General features: G+C 57.0%; 2 protein-coding genes across 8 annotated transcripts in view; both read left to right on the top strand.

The window, feature by feature from the left end:
* The first annotated feature begins 170 nt into the window (after window positions 1–170).
* LOC112995667 (myelin-oligodendrocyte glycoprotein-like) lies at window positions 171–9,653 on the top strand. Of its 7 annotated transcripts, XM_064504454.1 has the most exons (11): window positions 171–1,112; window positions 2,778–2,901; window positions 3,607–3,691; window positions 3,792–3,908; window positions 4,646–4,987; window positions 6,152–6,256; window positions 6,673–6,693; window positions 7,405–7,425; window positions 7,701–7,733; window positions 8,322–8,462; window positions 8,947–9,653. In XM_064504454.1, the coding sequence occupies exons 4-11, from the start codon at window positions 3,809–3,811 to the stop codon at window positions 9,351–9,353; spliced, it is 1,170 nt and encodes a 389-aa protein (XP_064360524.1). In that variant the 5' UTR covers window positions 171–1,112; window positions 2,778–2,901; window positions 3,607–3,691; window positions 3,792–3,808; the 3' UTR covers window positions 9,354–9,653. The 7 variants fall into 7 exon arrangements, with proteins under 7 accessions (XP_064360524.1, XP_064360527.1, XP_064360523.1 ...); XM_064504456.1 differs by lacking the exons at window positions 171–1,112; window positions 2,778–2,901 and adding an exon at window positions 2,908–3,291; XM_064504457.1 differs by lacking the exon at window positions 7,701–7,733 and having other exon boundaries at window positions 171–2,901.
* Window positions 9,654–10,552: 899 nt separating this feature from the next.
* Window positions 10,553–17,679, top strand: part of LOC112996251 (complement C4-B-like) — a 41,453-nt gene continuing 34,326 nt past the window's right edge. Inside the window, exons 1-9 of the mRNA XM_064504447.1 lie at window positions 10,553–10,681; window positions 11,442–11,634; window positions 12,670–12,856; window positions 13,355–13,425; window positions 13,895–13,983; window positions 14,604–14,686; window positions 14,986–15,082; window positions 16,158–16,266; window positions 17,143–17,266. Coding sequence (XP_064360517.1) covers window positions 10,614–10,681; window positions 11,442–11,634; window positions 12,670–12,856; window positions 13,355–13,425; window positions 13,895–13,983; window positions 14,604–14,686; window positions 14,986–15,082; window positions 16,158–16,266; window positions 17,143–17,266 — 1,021 coding nt within the window. The 5' untranslated portion in view covers window positions 10,553–10,613. The remainder of the gene's footprint in view (window positions 10,682–11,441; window positions 11,635–12,669; window positions 12,857–13,354; window positions 13,426–13,894; window positions 13,984–14,603; window positions 14,687–14,985; window positions 15,083–16,157; window positions 16,267–17,142; window positions 17,267–17,679) is intronic.

The raw sequence follows: 17,679 nt of genomic DNA on the forward strand, positions 1-17,679 counted from the left end.
TGTTCATGCTGCCATTACTAGGGTCTTTGCAAAGGTGGGGAGGTTCTCCCAAATGTGCTTCCACTTCAGATCAGAGGGAGGTTCTGCTGCCTGGTGTCCATGGAGGAGGTGTCTGGTGAGGGTTAGTGAGCGGAGATGGCGCCAAAGGGAGCACCCAAAAGAGGTGTGTTCATTTCCATGCACTATTTTTCCCATGTTGGGGTGCTCTGAGAAAAAACTGTGTTTCAGAGCATCCTTTGCGGGGCATTTTGCCAAAGCCTTGGGGTCTCTGATGACCTGGGTCTCACTGGATCTGCTGCTGCCAGCCCCCATCTGTACCCATCCCTGCTCACACGTTCAGGGGCTGTTACGGACCCATCTGAGAGCTTCCGACACCATCCACTGCAGTCACCATTGCCACACCGTGCAGGCACAGTGCTTTACACCACATTTCCCCAGAAAGCCAACACGAGAGTATGAATTATTAGCACAGAAATAGGTCTTCTTGATATCATGTGGGTTGCTGCAAAGAGTCTGTCTTCTCTCCAGCCACCTATCTTTGGATGGCCTTGAATAATCATTATTTACTCCTCTACCCTTAGGAAACTTGCTTCTGAGGTCAAAAAATGTGAAGGAATTGGTTCAGGCCTTAGAGGTGGCCAAGGACAAGGCAGCTTGACTCCGGTTTAGTGGGTGAAAGGGGGTGTCTGCAAGTCTGAACCACAGGAGAAACAGCACCGTGGTGGCCCTTCTCATGCAACAGCCACCACCTCACCGCTTCTGCCTCAGGCTCATGGTTACTGCAATAATCAGCTCAAAACTAGATCTGAGAGCTCAATATTTTTTCCATGTACCTCCCCTTTTTTGACTGTTTTTCTGCTCCAGGTTCATTACCCCTGCCACAGCAACATAGCCCTGAAACATGGCATTGGCTGGAGCTCTTCCCAACCAACCACTGGTTTTAACGTTGCGTCTCTCCTCCCTCACCAGCCATGGGCTCTGCTGCAGCCAGTCTTTCTGTTTTGTACTCAAAATCTTGCCCAAAATCTTGTTTTGGGGGCGAAGAGGAAGCACACCTCCTGTTTGGTCCCATTGCTGCTTCCTTGCTGCAGGTTTTTTTAATACTGCCAGAGGTAATTTTTTTTATCTTGTCGCCCTCCTTTTCTGACTTTTCCCCATTTCTTTTGATTTAGCAAAGGCAACAGCATGCACTGGCCCAAGGTGGTTCCTCTTCCTGATGGTTCCCATTAGTTTATGATCATTCATTTTCCCCCAGATGACTCTCATATTCAGGTCTCTAACACAGCCCAGACTCATCTGCAACAGCTTTTTTAAATGCAACCTGATAAGAATTTGGGGCTGGTCCACTTGCGTTATTTAAAATACCACCAGCAGAAGCTAGTAACTTTTTCCTGCTCTAAAATATATTTCTCCACTTTCATGACACAATTTTCCAATTTCCAACCTTCCCCTGAAAGCCCGCGTACCTGCTCCTGCTCACTGCGGCCAGCGCAGCGGTGACTCCCTGATACGAGCAGTTAGTTTGGCTTTTAATTCCCGTTTTTCCCTCATAATTGCCTGGGTTTATTCAAACGCTTCTTAATGCTGTATAACTGTCGTAGAGCTGCAGCTGCTTCACAAATTTTGCACTCTTCTGGCTAGTTCAGTAGGTTTTTATTTCAGTTTCTGGTTTTGCATTTCCTGTCTACATTCTGATTTTCCTTCCCTGGTCCATTTGCTAACCACACTGCCACACTTTCTGGGAGAAAAATTGGAACTTGGCAGTTTTCTTTAATTCTGCAAATTCTTGCTCAGCTTGCTCAATGCTTTTGCAAGGATCCCGGTCCCAAGGGTTTGGTCCCCACTGAATAACCCCATTCCTCAGCTCTGACATTGCTTGAAAAAACGTGGGAGGGGATGTGTGTGTGGTCTGGGGTCAGAAAAACGCTTGGCTTTTGCTCTTCATTGCTGTGTTTTCTTTCGCTTTGTTTTTTGTGGCGCTCTTACAAACGCGCCTGGCTTGCTGTGCTTTTGCAGAAAAGCCTGCCCAAAAAGGACAGCTGCCTGCATCCTCCACCAATTTATGATGCTCGAAATCTTGGTTTTGGGCAAAGACGATGCAGACCTTGCATATAAATAAAGGCAAGAACGTAGTATAACCGAAATCACGAAGATCTTACTATTAGTCCAGATCTAATTATTACAGAAAAAGAAGGAATAATGCAATTAAAATTACACACATTTCATGCTTTCTACCTCTTTTCCTGGGGTTGTGCTCACACCTCATCCTGCTTCTCAGGGTCCTGAGCTTGGGGGTTTCATTTTGGTGCCACCGGCACGTTACAGCTCATTTTTGTATGTTCGTTAATGTTATAAGCATTATTTGCTTTTGCAAAAGTATTTGCTTTTGCACCTTTGCTCATTCTTTTTTGGTTGGCAGCTCCGTGTTGCATCTGAATTTGCTTTATATGGTGCCATTTATGCATGTTAGTCCCATGTCCGCGCTCTTCTGCGTCACCACTTTGCAAGGGCTCTGCTACTGCGCCAGGCTCCGTTTCCATGCTCGAGTCATAAAACCGGGGTGTCCCCACACCAAGATAAGCAAAAATAAAGCAAAACTGGTGCCACTGCTCAACCAGATGGAGCAAAGCAAGGAAAGCTCTGGCTGAGCTGCCAAGCTGCTGGATGTGGCTGCTCCTGCATGAGCAGGCTCTAATCTTCCCACGCAGCTGGGCTGGAAAGTGCGGCAGTAACATACCCGCCCGCTCGATCGCTTTAATCTTTATTTTTTATCTGAGGCAAGTGCTGAAGAGGCCAAAACATTTCTTCACTGGCGACTATGACTTGCTAACGGAAAGTCACTGAACACTCAAAAACTGGAGAATTTGAGAAGTGACTGCAGTTTCCAGGAGCACCGAGCTGGTAAGCGACAATATTCTGCCTGGAAATGTTTCCCTGCAATAAATGATTATTGCTTCTACAGCTCATAAATAGAAAAAATCCTAAAAATCCTCATCACCCTCTCTGCCTGCAAACACAGCGCGTGTGCACCAGCATGGGGACCCATTGCACAGGAGCAGAGTAGTGCAGGGAGCTGGGTCTCAGCTGGCTTTGGCCGTTGACCTCCCCCAGGAGTAGGTCGTCCTGACTTCCTTTATAGCTGAGAGGAGGAAATAGCAGTCCGTAAAGGAATTTTTCCAGCTCCCTGCAGTTTCCGTCTCTCTCCAGCTGAGACACGCTGAAGACCCTTGCCCTTTTCCACTGCTGTCATCATTCGCTGAGTATTTTTCCCCTGGAGGCAGCCAATGTCCGGTAATTCACATGAACAATTTCTTTGTTTCTTGCACATACAGGCATTACGAATCCTGCTGCATTCCTTGCTGTTTCTGTCACATGTATGGAAAGACATCGCAGAAACGTAATTTGTGCACTGCAGCCAAGCCTGTGTGCGGTCCCCTGCCCTGGGGACCGTCCCTCACGCCAGCAACCTCCCAGGGGTCATGGTCTGACGGTGTCAAGCACGCTTGCAGTGAAACAACCCCAAGAAACACAGAGTCTTCGCCTTCCAGGCCTTATTGCAGTGCAGATAAATGATGTGATTTATCCTTCTTTCTCTTGCCCCATCAGGGTGCTGTCACTGCTGGCTTTGCTTTACCTTTAGCCTTCCACCAGCAAAGTGAGAAGCACAGGTGGAAAACCAGCAGGTGTTGCAGTAAGTCAGGGAAAAAAAAATAAGGTGGTGCTGGTACTGCCTGCACATCAAATTGCCATAATCGCTCTTTTTTCTTCGCTTCCTCCTCTCTTCTCGCTAGGTTGAGGTGCAGGGAAGATGTGGTTTCTCTCCTTCTGCGGGAACTTCAACATCAAGTCTCCCCTGCCTGGCTTCATCATGTATTTCACAGCATCCGTCGTTCAAAAGCTGGAAGCAGGTAGGTGTCCTCACTGCTCCTGCGGGCTCCTAGAGGATCAATTCTCCATTATCTGAGATTGTACATGATCTCGACCACTCAAGTAACTGAAGAACAAGGAATGAACCCTCCTTTTGCCATCGGCTTCTAAGGTTGGGTCCCGAATCCCTTTCAAAGCTCAGACCCCATTCACAGAGTCACTGAATGGTTGAGGTTGGAAGGGACTTCTGGAGATCATCTAGTCTAACCCCCTGCTCAAGCAGGATCACCTAGAGCACGTTGCCCAGGACCCTGTCCAGATGGGTTTTGAATATCTCCATCCAAAGCATTGGGAAGGGCAGCACTGAGGTGCATTCTTCAAACCTTAAATAGCACAGGAGAACAAGTCCGCCACAGGGTCCCTAAAGCACCAAGCGGAGTCATCCCCTGGTTTCAGCAGGGTTCAAACTGGACTTCAGCTCCTCCTTGCCCAGAGATGTTGTAGAGTCTCCATCCTTGGAGATATTCAAAAGCTGTCTGGACACAATCCTGGGCAATGTGCTCTAGATGACCCTGCTGGAGCAGGGGACTTGGACTAGATGGTCTCCAGAGGTCCCTTCCAACCTCAGCCGTTCAGTGATTCTGTGAATATCTCCTCCAGCTTCTTGCTCTTGATGGCCTCGCTTGAGCTTGCCTGACCACACAGAAGGGAGATGCAGATGAGCCTCACACGGGTGCCCGCATTTGCCCTGACAGTTCTGCCCTGCCCCTCTCCACAGCCCCGTTCACGCTGGTGGGACCTGCCGGCCCTGTGGCAGCGGTCATGGGCCAGGGCATCGTGTTGCCCTGCAGCCTGCGTCCCCGGAGGAGCGCCACCAACATGACGGTGACGTGGACCCGAGTCGCCGACGTCGTGCACCACTACGGCAGCAGGCAGGACCAACACGAGAAGCAGGGGCCGAGCTACCGCGGGAGGACAGGGCTGTCCAAAGAGGGTCTCGCCAGCGGGAGTGCAGCGCTGAGCATCTCCACGGTCAGGCCCGCCGATGAAGGCCAGTACATCTGTTTTGTTCAAGATGGTTCTGATCATGAACGTGCCACGTTGACGCTGGAAGTAGCAGGTCCGTAGCTCAGATCCGTGTTTTCAGGGAAAGATTGTCCTTGGGGTTTCTCTTCTGCTTGCCCAGATCATTTATTCCCAAGAAGAAACTCCAGAGAGTCCCATTTGGAAATGTGATAGGGGATCCCTAAAGCACCTTCATGCTTTTGAAAATATTGACACACCTTGGCAGGGTGCTCCCATGTCTCCTGGACCCACATTCCTGTGACAGGCTGAGATGGGCACCGCCGCTAGGTCAGAGCTCGTCCCCTTTTTTAAGTTTATTTCCAAACAACCCAAATCCACCAGGGTCTGTCAGATCACAGCAGCGCGTGGGCTGGCAGAAGGGAGCAGTGTGCATGGACCCAAGGGGACAGGGAAGATGCTGCGGGCGAATATTCAAACGTCTTACCCCTCTTCCATGGAGAACACCCCAAAGCAGATGTCGCAATGGAGAACATGAGCAGTGGAGAAGCATAGCTGTGTTGCTAAACTGTCCAGGGTTGTGACCCATCAAAACCATAATGTGGACACTGATGTTTTCCACAGCAAGAATGGTCAGACCTTACCAGCCTGGGAATGTGCGATGAGGGTGGAGAAAGACCTCCTCCCCGGTGCACAAAATGGGGAGGAGACCCCACCTCCCAAAGCGAGCGTCAAAATCAAAATCAGTCACCCAACATGGAAATACTCAGAGCCAGCAAATCCAAAAAAGTCCTCCTAGGAATGATAAGCTCAGTCGCTCTTTGCTTCCGTTCTTCTCCGTGGAGCAGAGCTCCAGCTCTCATGATTTTCTCTGCAGGCAGCCACGTTGAGGACTTTCTACATTTTCCACCTGTGGAGCATGGCATAATTCAGATTAGACCCTGCAGAGCTGGAGGAAGCATTTAGAGGCACAGCTTATTGCTGAAGATCTGGGGCTTTTTCCCCTTGGAAAGGGACCAATTATCAAAAGCCATGTTTAGACCAGACAAAAGCTAATTTCTGTGTATTCTTACACTATCTTAACAAAAAAATAATACCAAACAACTGGAATAAGCCTCAATTTATCCCCCCAGTGTTAGTACAGCTAGCGCTGTAGTCCCCACCTCCCCGCTGCCTTCTCTTTTTCAGACCAGTGCCCCTAAGGATAGATTTCTACAATTTTTTTCTACTATTTTCTTTCTTTTTCTGTTTTTTTTTTCAGCTCCCTTTTCTCTAGGAGTGTTTCCCTGGATGGTGGCTCTGATCGTGACCCTGGTGGCTTGGATGGGGTCTCTTGGCCTCATAGCTTACCTGCTTAAAGCTAAAGGTAAAGTCTTAATGGAGGAGTGGGAGGATGCTTTGGATGGGGAAGAGTTTGTCTTAAAGTGCATGAAAACAGAGAGGAGAGCGACCAGGACCCCTGAGTCACAGGGCTTATGAATTAAATAGAAGAACAGGGCTCATGGGTGACTTAGATGTATTAAATGCACTAAAGACTCCAAGTGAAGAGAAAAGGGGAGGAAAAAGGAGAAAAGGAAGAAGAGAGGCGGTTGGGTGGGAAGGAAGAGCCCCAAGGACTCCACTCAGGTTTCCAGCTCACCCTTCATCTTCTTTGGAGATACATATTCCATAAGGCACGGTAGGGAAAGACATGAGAGAGAGGGATAAGAAAGGGAGCACCGAATTCGTCTTGAAATAGAAATTGTTTTGCCGATAACACATTCTTTGTGGTTTGTTTTCCAGCAAGGCAGTCCACAGAATGGGGTGAGTCTCTTTTTTCCCCCCACTTCCAACTGGTGAAATTGTGTTCCCATGGCAATGTTTTCTCTGGAGTTTTCTTCTGATGAGATTTCATGAAAAGTATCTCTGTGGAGGAGCTGACAGGCAGCTTGATAGAGCTGCTGGAAAGTCCCTGAAGGGCCGTGAACGATGAGAAAAGAGGAAGAAGGGTGTTTGTGCAGGGTGAAAATGGGGAAGTAAAAAGCAGAGAAAGACAAGGTCAGCATCTCACTAATCCAGACAATGTGCTGCGTGTCCCTGTAGCTTAACCCAATTATAGACTAGAGCTAGATGTATGAATAATGATTTTTAGTGAATCATGAGTAAGAAAGATTATGTATGAAGAATCTATACGGGTATAAGTATATGTGCAAAACCTCAATAAAGGGTCTTCTGATTCACCCGCATCAGGAGTCCATGCCTTAACTCTCCGTCATATCTCCATAGCTGAAGTTGGCCAAGAGTGAGACTGTAAAGTTTTGTATCGCAAGGCAATGGGAAATAACCTAATATATAGTCTAAAAGCCCACAGTGATTTTCACTCCTTTCCTGGAGGCATCCCTGCATTTAACGTTGTCCAGTGACGGGGTGCAAACAAAATAATCTGAAGAGCAGGGGGCAGGACCAGATCTGCCCTTCCCAAATAGCAGATTCATTTTTTGTAACTGCTTTTTCTTTATGAATTATCTCTTACAGGCAGAAAAGCTGCAGAACTTGGTAAGTCTCTGTCCTGCTTGCAATGCCTTCACCCTACAGTGGGGAGGTTCTTTGTTTTCTGTCTTTTCCCCACATTTTAATTACTGCATGTTAGGGAATTAGTAGCGCCTTAGCTGAGCAACTGTGACACATTACTAAAAGAATTAATTAAAAGAAGTAATTGGCACCACCTTCTGCCGCCGCTGTAAACCCAAAAGCATGATGACTGGCGAGAAAACGCTGTAAACAGTGTGTCATGGTCACGTCTCATCTCCCACCATGTGATTGATTTGCAGAGTGGAGAAGACGCATCATGCCCATCCAGAAAGGTGAGCAAGCATCGTGTCTCCTGGAACAAGGCAGAAGTTGTATCGTGGCCCATACGGTGGGGGTGGTGGGATCTCCACCCTTGGAGATGTTCAAAGCCTGGCCCTGAGCAGCCTGGGCTAGCTGGACCTGCTCTGAGCAGGAGGTTGGCTTGGAGACCTCCAGAGGTCTGGTCCCACCTCAGTTACTTAGTGATTATGAGGTTGACCTGGAGACCTCCAGAGGACCGGTCCCACCTCAATTCTTTGGTGATTATGACTGATTTCCCATGTTCTGGACACAGCCACAACCTGATATTGGGTGAGTCCCTGGGCAGCACCATGAGGAGGTGGGGCATGTCCTCTTACTGGTCCCCTGTGATAGCAAATGTCTTGCAGCTGTGACAGCAAAAGCATGCAAACCCCACGGAGGAAAATTTCAGGAGAAATTTCCTGAGAGCTCAGAGCTGTTTTTCTGCAGTCCTGGGCCCAACCCGGAGGCAGGCGATTGCCTGATTCCCACCAAGCTTGGGCAGATGCCAACAGCTGCCGCAAAAACTCTATGGGAAGGGGGTCTTCTCTTGACGCTCTGCCTCCCTCTCCCCCCTGCAGCCGACGTGACGTGGGATCCCGACACGGCTCACCCTCTCCTCCGCCTCTCCGCGGACGGCAGACGCGTGGAACGGGGGGAGGCACCACAGCTTCTGCCCCAGCGCCCGGGGCGATTCGACACTGAGCGCTGCGTGCTGGGGGGTGAGGGCTTCGCCGGGGGGCAGCACGCTTGGGTGGTGGAGGTGGCGGAGGGAGGACACTGGTGGGCGGTGGGGGTGGCCGCCGGGTCTGTGAGGAGGACGGGGAGCTTCGCCTTCTGCCCCGAGGGCAAGATCTGGGCAGTGGGGAAGCTCATGGACCACCACCGAGTCTTCACAGCTCCTCACCCCACACCGCTGCCCCTGGACCACATCCCCCAGAGGATCCAGGTTCTTCTGGACCACGCTACAGGGCAGGTGGTGTTCTCCGATGCTGATAGCTGGGCCACGATCTTCATTTTCCCTCTGTCCCTGTCTGCTGGAGAGAGGCTCTACCCTTGGCTCTGGCTGGGGGAGGCTGGAACCCACCTCGAGGTCTGCATCTGAGCCCGGAGGAGAAACTGCCTCCTCAGCAGCAACCCAACAAAAACTGGAGGCTGGCGCATTCTTTCTTCTGTCTGTTTGGACAAGTTTCCATCTTCTTGCAGACTTTCTGTCCTGCCACAGCGTTGGTGGAGCCACCACTGCTCCAAGCAAGGAGGAGAAGCCAGAAATGGGGAGAATTAGGGGCTTCTCTGCCTCACCGGGGAGGACGCATGGAGCAGAAGGAGACGTCATCGCGTGTGTATTACACACTCTTTGGCCCAACTTTTGTATCACAGGGATTCAACCCCAAATTGCTGGAATTACGATTAAAAAATTACAATTAAAAACAACCAAAAAAAGCGCTCACAACTACATTGCGGACACGTGTTTTCTCCGTGCATTTTTCCATGCTTTTCACAGCCGGATGGTGTCACAAGGGCATCCAGGGCTTCTCCGAGATGCAGAGGGGCATCTCAGGTGGCTTTTACCTCCGGGGAGTTTATTGTCAGGCTGGTTCACGCTTTACTAAAAGACTCATTGTTAGTCCGATCGCAATAGCGACATTTATAAGCCACTTTGCCCCAAATTTCCGGGCTGGAAGGGAAGGAGATGCAGGGGAACGCGAAGGAGGTCTAGAAGTAACCTACGGAAAGGAGAAGGTGAGCTGGGACCTGCTCGACATCTCTTGAAGCTGGAACCAAGGTCACCTGCGGACAGATCTAATTAACAAGCAGAAGGCGACGGACGCGGCAAGTTTCCATTGGGCCAAAAAAATCATTTGGCTGCAGGGATGAAGGAAATAATTGAATGAAACAAATGAAAAAATGAATGGATAAGTCTGAGGGTTGCCTAAGTTTTGCGTAAACACAAAACTCTGGGATTTCAGCCCGGAATTTGCCCTTCCTCCTGCATATTTCAACTCTACCTTATATCCATAGGGCTCCCACAGACCCTATAGGGCCCCATAGACCTCCCCAACCCTATAGGGTCCACCTAACCCTGTGGTCTACCCTGATCCCATAGACCTCCCCTGTTCTTAGGGCCCCCCCAATATAACCCCCCCGACTCCATAGGGCCCCCATAGACCCCCCCCAACCCCATAGGGTCTTTCCCAACCTCGTGGTCCTCCCCTGCCCCATAGCCTCCACCCCCACCCTTAGGACCCCCTATATGTGCCCCCCCAAACTCCATAGAGTCCCCATAGACACCCTAGACCTCATAGGACCCTCCCAACCCCGTGGTCCCCCACCCCATAGTCAACCCCACACCCTTAAGACCACCTGGACCCCCCACAGACCCCTTCCAGCCCCTTAGGACTCCCTGGACCACCCAGACCCCATAGGGTCCCTCCAACCCTGTGGCCTCCCAAGGCCTATAGACCCCTCCTATCCTTATAGCCCCTATAGGTCACCCCCAGACCCTATAGGGTCCCCACAGACCCTCTCCAGACCCCACAGGGTCTCCCCAACACTTTGCCCCCCCCCCGCTCCATAGTCCCCCCCAGACCCTTAGGACCCCCCCCAGACCCCATAGTATCCTCCCCGTTAGCCTCTGGACCCCATAGGGTCCCCCCGCATAGGCTCGCCAGCCCCACAAGGCCCCACAGTTTCCCCGCAGCCATGTGGGTGCCGGGAAGGGGGTCGATGGCCGCCAGGGCTGCAGCTGCCCAGGGCAGACCCAGGCGTCCGGGCCCCTCCCCCACCCACCCCAGTTAATGATTTACTCCCCACCCCATAGGCCCTATGCCGACCATCCCCGGGCTGCACCACACGGTCCCCAGCCCTGCGCCATGGGGCCTCCCTGGACCTTTCTCCTCCTCCTCCTCCTCCTCCCGGGGCCCAGCTACCAGGACCCACAGTATGGAGCCAGGGCTATGGGGCCAGCAGAGCCGTTGGGCTGGAGTTATGGGGCTGGACAAGCTGTGGGGCCAGCTATGGTGCTGGGGAGCTATGGGGCTGGAGGAGCTATGGGGCTGGCTGTGGGGCCATGGGGGGCTGTGGAGCAAGAGGGCTCTGGGGGGGCTGTGGGGCCAGTCATGGGGCTGGCTATGGGGCTATCTATGAGGCTGCAATGGGGTGGTGGAACTGGTGATGGGGCCATGGAGTGGCAGTGGGACAGCCGTGGGGCCATGGGGCAGATGTGGGACTGGCTATGGGGCCAGAGGGTGGCCATGGGCCTGTCTATGCCACTGGCTTTGGGGCCATGGGGCAGCTGTGGGGCAGCCATGGGGCTGGCTATGGGGCCATGCAGCTGCCTATGGGGCTGCAGTGGGGTGGTGGAGCTGGCTGTGGGGCCATGGACCAGCTGTGGTGTGGCCATGAGGCTGGCTATGGGGCTGTGAGGTGGTCGGGGGGTGGCCATGGGGCTGGCTATTGGGCTGCCTTTGGGGTTGCCTGTGGGGCTGACTATGGCACTGCAATGGGGTGGTGGAGCTGGCTATGGGGCCGGCTATGGGGCCATGGGGCAGCCGTGGGATGGCCATGGGGCTGTGCAGTGACCATGGGGCAGCCACAGAGCTGGCAATGGAGCCATGGGGTGGCTGTGGGGCAGCTGCGGCATGGCCATGGGATTGTGGGGCTGGCGACAGGGCTGTGGGGCTAAGCGCAGCCTGTTGCAGGCTGGCCATGGTGGCCCCGAGGCGCGTGGCGCTGGGGGTGCCGGCCGGGGTCCTGCTCCAGGCCACAGGGCCGGTGGCTGGGGCGCTGGTGGCCCAAGCCCAGGGGGCCACCGACGGGACCGGGCTCTGCTCCGCCGAGGTGCCGTTCTCCCTCGAGCCCCACAACGACTTCAGCCAGCTCCTGCACATCCAGGTGGGGCCAGCACGGGGACATGGGGACACAGGACATGGGACACAGGGACATAGGGGACAGGAGAACATGGGACACGGGGACATAGGGACATGGGACACAGGGACATAGGGGACACGAGAACATGGGGTACACAAAACATGGGGACATGGGGGACCCAGGGACATGGGGACATGGGACATGGGCAAGACAGGACATGGGGACATGGGGGATGTGGGACATGGGACACAGAGGACTCGGGAAACACAGGGGACACAGAGCCATAGAGGCAGCTCCATTGGGTGGAAGGACATGGGACATTTCCAGGGGGCATGAGGATGGGTGGGACATGGGGGGCACAGGGCCATCCCTATGGGGGCACAAGGAGATGGGGACATCCTCATGTGGTGGGGGAACACAGGGTCATCCCCATGGGGCAGGAGGACATGGGGATGTCCCCATGGAGTCAAGAGACACAAGGATGTCCCCATGGGGTGGGGGGACATGGGAACATCTCCATGGTGTGGGGGCACAGGAGGACATACCCATGGGGTGGAGGGGACACGGGGATATCCCCATGGAGTAGGGGTACACAGGGGCATCTCCATGGTGTGAGGGGCCATGGAGACATCCCCACAGGATAGGGGGACATGGGGACATCCCCATGGAGTGGAGGGACACGGGGGTGTCCCCATGGGGTGGGGGCACATGAACACATCCCCATAGAATGAGGGGACATGGGGATGTCCCCATGGATGGGAGGAACATGACGGCATCCCCATTGGGTAGGGGGACATGGGACATCTCCATAGCGCACGAGGACAGGAGGGACGCTGGGGATATGGGAACATCCTCATAGGGTGGAGGACCATGGAGATGTCCTCATGGGGCACAAGGAAATGGACACGTCCCCATGGGACAAGAGGACATGGGGACGTCCCCATGGGCTGGAAGACCATGGGGACGTCCCCACGGGGCAAGGGGACGTCAAGTCCCCCATGTCCCCCCCATGCTGCCCGCACCTCCACCCCCGGGTCCCCACGTGTTCCCCCGCCGCAGGTGTCCCTGGAGCAGGCAGCACGCTGCGGGCTGGTGGACAAGGGTGGGGGCCGGGCGCTGCTGCTGGAGGCCCGGAGCCCCCAGCTGCCCCCCCCTGGGAGCCAGCGTCTGCAGGTGACCTGGGGAGGTCCCCGGGGCCACCTCTTCGTGCAGACCGACAAGCCCATCTATGCCCCCCAGCAGACCGGTGAGCCGCCGTCTGCCCCCAGCGCCTCCAAATGTCCCCTGAAACATGGGGAAAGTCCCCAAATGCCCCTGGAATGCCCCAAGATGCAACCGGCGCCCTGAAAGCCCCACATCTGCCCCAAATAATCCCTCCAGGTCCCCACATGTCCTCTACATTGTCCATGTCCCCCATGTCCCCTCATGTCCCTCCATGTCCCCCCATGTCCCTCCACGTCCCCCATGTCTCCTCGTCTCTCCCCATGTCCCCCATGTCCCTTCATGTCCCTCCATATCCCCCCATGTCCCCTCCTGTCCTCCATGTTCCTCCATGTCCCCACGTCGCTCCATGTCCCTCCATGTCACCCATGTCCCCCATCTCTATCCATGTCCCTCCATGTCCCCCCATGTCCCCCAATCTCTCCCCATGTCCATCCATGTCCCATGTCCCCGCATGTCCGTCCATGTCCCTTCCTGTCCTCCATGTTCCTCCATGCATCCATGTCCCCCCATGTCCCCCCAGTGCGCTTCCGTGTTTTCTCCCTGGACCTGGACCTGCAGCCCAGCCTCAGCCCCATCCTCGTCACCATCCTGGTGAGGCCCCAGGGACGGGACGGGGGGGCGGGATGTGGGGCACAGCAGGGCGGCAGTGGCTGGGCGTGGGGCAAGGGGGTGGCCAAGGGGCAGGCCATGGGTCAGCCATGGGTGGCAGCAGGATGGGCAGGGGGCTGAGGGCTGGGGGCAGGCCATGGGTTGAGCTGTGGGTCAGGCCATGGGTCACGCAGGACGGGCTGGGGGGCCGTGGTCCAGGCCACGGCTCAGCCGTGGGTCACGCAGGACGGGCGGGGGTGCCATGGGCCAGGCCACGGCTCAGCTGTGGGTCACGCAGGACAGGCAGGGGGGCCGTAGCTCGGCCGTGGCTTGGCTGTGGGTCACGCAGGACGGGCGGGGGGCCGTAGGCCAGGCTGTGGGTCAGCCGTGGCTCGGCCATGGGTCGCGCAGGGCAGGCTGGGGGCTGTGGCTCAGCTGTGGCTCGGCCGTGGGTCGGCCGTGGGTCCCGCAGGACGGGCAGGGGGTGCCGGTGCGGCAGAAGCAACAGGTGCCGGTGAACGCGGTGCTCAGCGACCACCTGACGCTGCCCGACGTGGCCCGGTGAGACCACGGCCGCCGCGGGGCCCCGGGGGTGTGGGGGCAACACGGGGTATGGGGGGCTATAGGGGGCTGCAGGGGTAGGGTGGCTGGGGGGTATGGGGGCTACAGGGGTATGGGGGCTGGGGGAGTAGGGGAGCTATAGGGGACTGCAGGGGTAGGGGGGCTATGGGGGTAGGGGGCTATGGGGGGCATGGGGGGGCTATAGGGGTTATGGGGGGCTACATGGGGCCCGGGACTCTTGGGAGCTATGGCGGCTATGGGGACTACAGTGTTATGGGGGAGGGGGGATAAGCCTATAGGGGGCTACAGGAGCTATGGGGGCTGGGGGGGGGGGTCTATAGGGCAACCAGGGGATATAAGGAGTGTTACAGAGGGCTATAGGGGGCTATGGAGGCTTATAGGGGGCTGATAAAGGGCTATAGGTGCTATAGGGGCTGGGCAGCTGTAGGGGGCTATAGGGGTTGTAGGGTGCTGCGAGGGGCTATGGGGGTGGTAGGGAGCTGTAGGGGTTATAAGGGGCTATAGGGGGTTGCATGAGGGTATAGGGGTGATAAGGGGCTATAGGGGGCTGTAGGGGGCTATACGGTCTATAGGGCAACCCCCAACGCGCTGCCCCCCAGGCCGGGCACGTGGCAGATCCAGGCCCAGCTTATCCACTCACCCGAAACCGTGGGGAACATCTCCTTCGCCGTTCGCAAGTATGGTGAGCCCGGACGCCTGGGCCCCGGGGGGCCGGACGCCTGGGTCCTGGGGACATGGGGTGCCCGGACACCTGGACCCCAGGGACATGGGGGGCCCAGACGCCTGGGCCCCCAGGGGCTGGATGACTGGGTCCCGGGGATGTGGTGGGGGCCCGGACGCCTGGGCCCCCGGGGGCTGGATGCCTGGGTCCTTGGGGGAGGGGGCCCAGAGAGCTGGCTCTGCTGGGTGGGGGCCACCCGGATGCCTGGGTCCCTCAGTCCCCGGACGCCTGGGCCCCTTCCCTCCCCCCCCCCCCCCCAGTGCTGCCCACTTTTGACGTGAAGATCGTCCCTGAGCAAAAGTTCATCCTGGTGACGGACCCTGACCCCCCCGACCTCCACGTGGAGCTCCACGTCAAGTACGGCCTCCCCCCCCGCCCTGGGACCCCCCCAAATCTGCCAGGACCCCCCCAAAACCCCCCCAGAAGCCCCCAACCCCCCCAACTTCCCCCCAAATCCACCGGGGACCCCAAAATGATCGCGACCCCCCCAAAATACCCAGAACTCCCCAACCCCCCCCAGATACCCCCCAAAATCCAGCTGGGACCCCAAAAACTGTCACGACGCCCCCTAAAATAACCCAGAACCCCTAAACTACCCCAGCCCCCCCCAAATCCACCGGGGACCCCAAAACCATCACCCCCCAAAAAAACACCCCATAACCCCCAAACTGCCCTGAAACCCCCCAAAATCCACTGGGGACCCCAAAAACCATCGTGATCCCCCCCAAAAATGGAACCCCCAAACTGCCCCAGACCCCCCCCAAAATCCCCCAGGACCCCCAAATACCCCCCGGGATACCCCAAAATCCACTGGGACCCCCCAAAAAGATCCCCAGACCCCCAAATCCCACGGGACCCCCAAATACCCCCCCCGAGCCCCCCAAAATCCTCTGGGGACCCCCAAAAACCCAGGACCCCCCCCAAACCTGCCTGGACCCCGCCAAAATCCACCGGGACCCCCTAAAATCAGTGGGACCCCCCCAAAATCCCCAACCTGCTCCGGATTCCTCTGGGACCCCCCGGGACCCCAGGCCGTTTTGGGGGACCCCCCCCATTTTGGGGGAACCCCCCCACACCCAATTTGGGGGAAAACCAGCCGGTTTGGGGTCTCCAGCCTTTTTTGGGGTCCCCGGGCTGATTTTGGGGGTCCCCCCAATTTTGGGGGTCCCAACCCATTCGGGGGTCCCCAGCTGCTTTTGGGGGCCCCTGGCGGCTTTGGGGGATCCCGGGGGTATCGGGGCCCCCCTCCCCATTTCGGGGTCCCCCGGCTGATTTTGGGGGTCCCCCCAATTTTAAGGGTCCCCCAACTCATTTGGGGGGTCCCCAGCCGTTTTGGGGGGACCCTGGCGGCTTTGGGGGACCCCGGGGGGTATCGGGCCCCCCCTCCCCATTTCGGGGTCCTCCGGCTGATTTTGGGGTCCCTCCCCGGCAGGTACTTGCATGGGGCACCGGTGGGGGCTGGGCTGGCACGGCTGCGCGTGGGGCTGGGGGCCGTCGGCACCCCGGGGCGCTTCCTGCGGCCGCTGGAGCAGCAGGCGCCGGTGAGCACCCCGAAAACGGGGGGACTCCCCAAAATGGGACCCCCCCAAAAATTTGGGGCACCCCAAAACCCTTGAGCACCCCCAAAACCCTGGGAGAGCCCCAAAAGGCCTGGGTGGGGGGGGATTTGGGGAACCCCCCCTCGATGGAGCCCCCAAAGTGGGGGGACCCCCAAAAAAGGGGGGACTCCAAAAAAGAGGTGGGACCTCCCGAAAAAAAGGGGGCCCACGAAAATTTGGGAAGGGGGGGTGAAAATGGGAGGCAGCCCGGAAAGCTGGGTGGGGGGCCCAAAATCTGGGGGGGGGCTCAAGATTTGGGGGGGGCGGCAAAAAATCTGGGAGAGCCCCCCCAAAAAAGGGGGGCGCAAAATTTGGGGGGACCCCAAAAGCCTGTGTTCCTGCCCCAAAAAGAGGGGGGACCCTAAAATCTGGAAGCGAGCCTGAAAATCTGGGAGGGCCCAAAAAAGGGGGGCCCCAAAAGTTGGAGGGACCCCAAAACCCCTGGGTTTTCCCCCCAAAAATGGGGGGAGCCCCAAAATTTAGGTGGGACCCCAAAACTCTGGGTTTTCCCCCCAAAAATAGGGGGAACCCCAAAAACCTGAGTTTTCCCCAAAAATCTGGGTTTTCCCCCCCAAAATGGGGGGAGCCCCAAAATTTAGGTGGGACCCCAAAACCCTGGGTTTTCCCCCCAAAAATGGGGGGAACCCAAAATCCTGAGTTTTCCCCCAAAACCTGGGGGAACCCCCCCAAAATGGAGGGAACCCCAAAATCCTTGGGAGCCCCCCCAAAATCCGCCCCCCCCCGGCGCCCCCCAAAGCGCTGGCACTGACCAGGCGCTCCGGCCCCGCCCCCTGGCCCCCCGGGCCCCCGCCCCCTCAGGTGACGTCAGGGCGCGCAGTGCTGACGGTGTCGCCGCGGGAGGTGGCGCGGGCGCTGGGGCGGCCGCTGCCGGAGCTGGCGGGGGCGCGGCTGCGCCTGGCGGCCGCCGTGCTGGAGACGCGCGGTAGGGGCGGGGCCGGGGGCGGGGCCTCGGGCCGCGGGGGGCGGGGCCGCGGCGGCCGCGCTGGGACCCTGGGGAGCGGGGAGGCAGGGGGCGAGGCCTGGGCGCAGGGGGCGGGGCTAGGGGCGGGGCGGGGAGCGGGAGGGGCGGCCTAGAGGGCGACGGGGCGATGGGTGGGTGCCACGTGGGTGGGGGTCCCAGGGGTGGGTGCCCCCGGGGTAGGTGCCCCATGGGTGGGGGTCCCAAAGGGGGGGTGCCATGGGGGGGTTCCTGTAGGTGGATCCCACGTCTGGGTGCCCCATGGGTGGGTGTCCCATGAGTGGGGGGGGTCCCTATGGGCAGGTGCTGTAGATGAGTATCCCATGGCGGGGGGGGATTCCAGAACTGGATATCCCATGGATGGGGGGGTCCCGTGG

Source organism: Dromaius novaehollandiae, unplaced genomic scaffold (assembly GCF_036370855.1).
Source record: "Dromaius novaehollandiae isolate bDroNov1 unplaced genomic scaffold, bDroNov1.hap1 HAP1_SCAFFOLD_33, whole genome shotgun sequence".
Lineage (NCBI taxonomy): Eukaryota > Metazoa > Chordata > Aves > Casuariiformes > Dromaiidae > Dromaius > Dromaius novaehollandiae.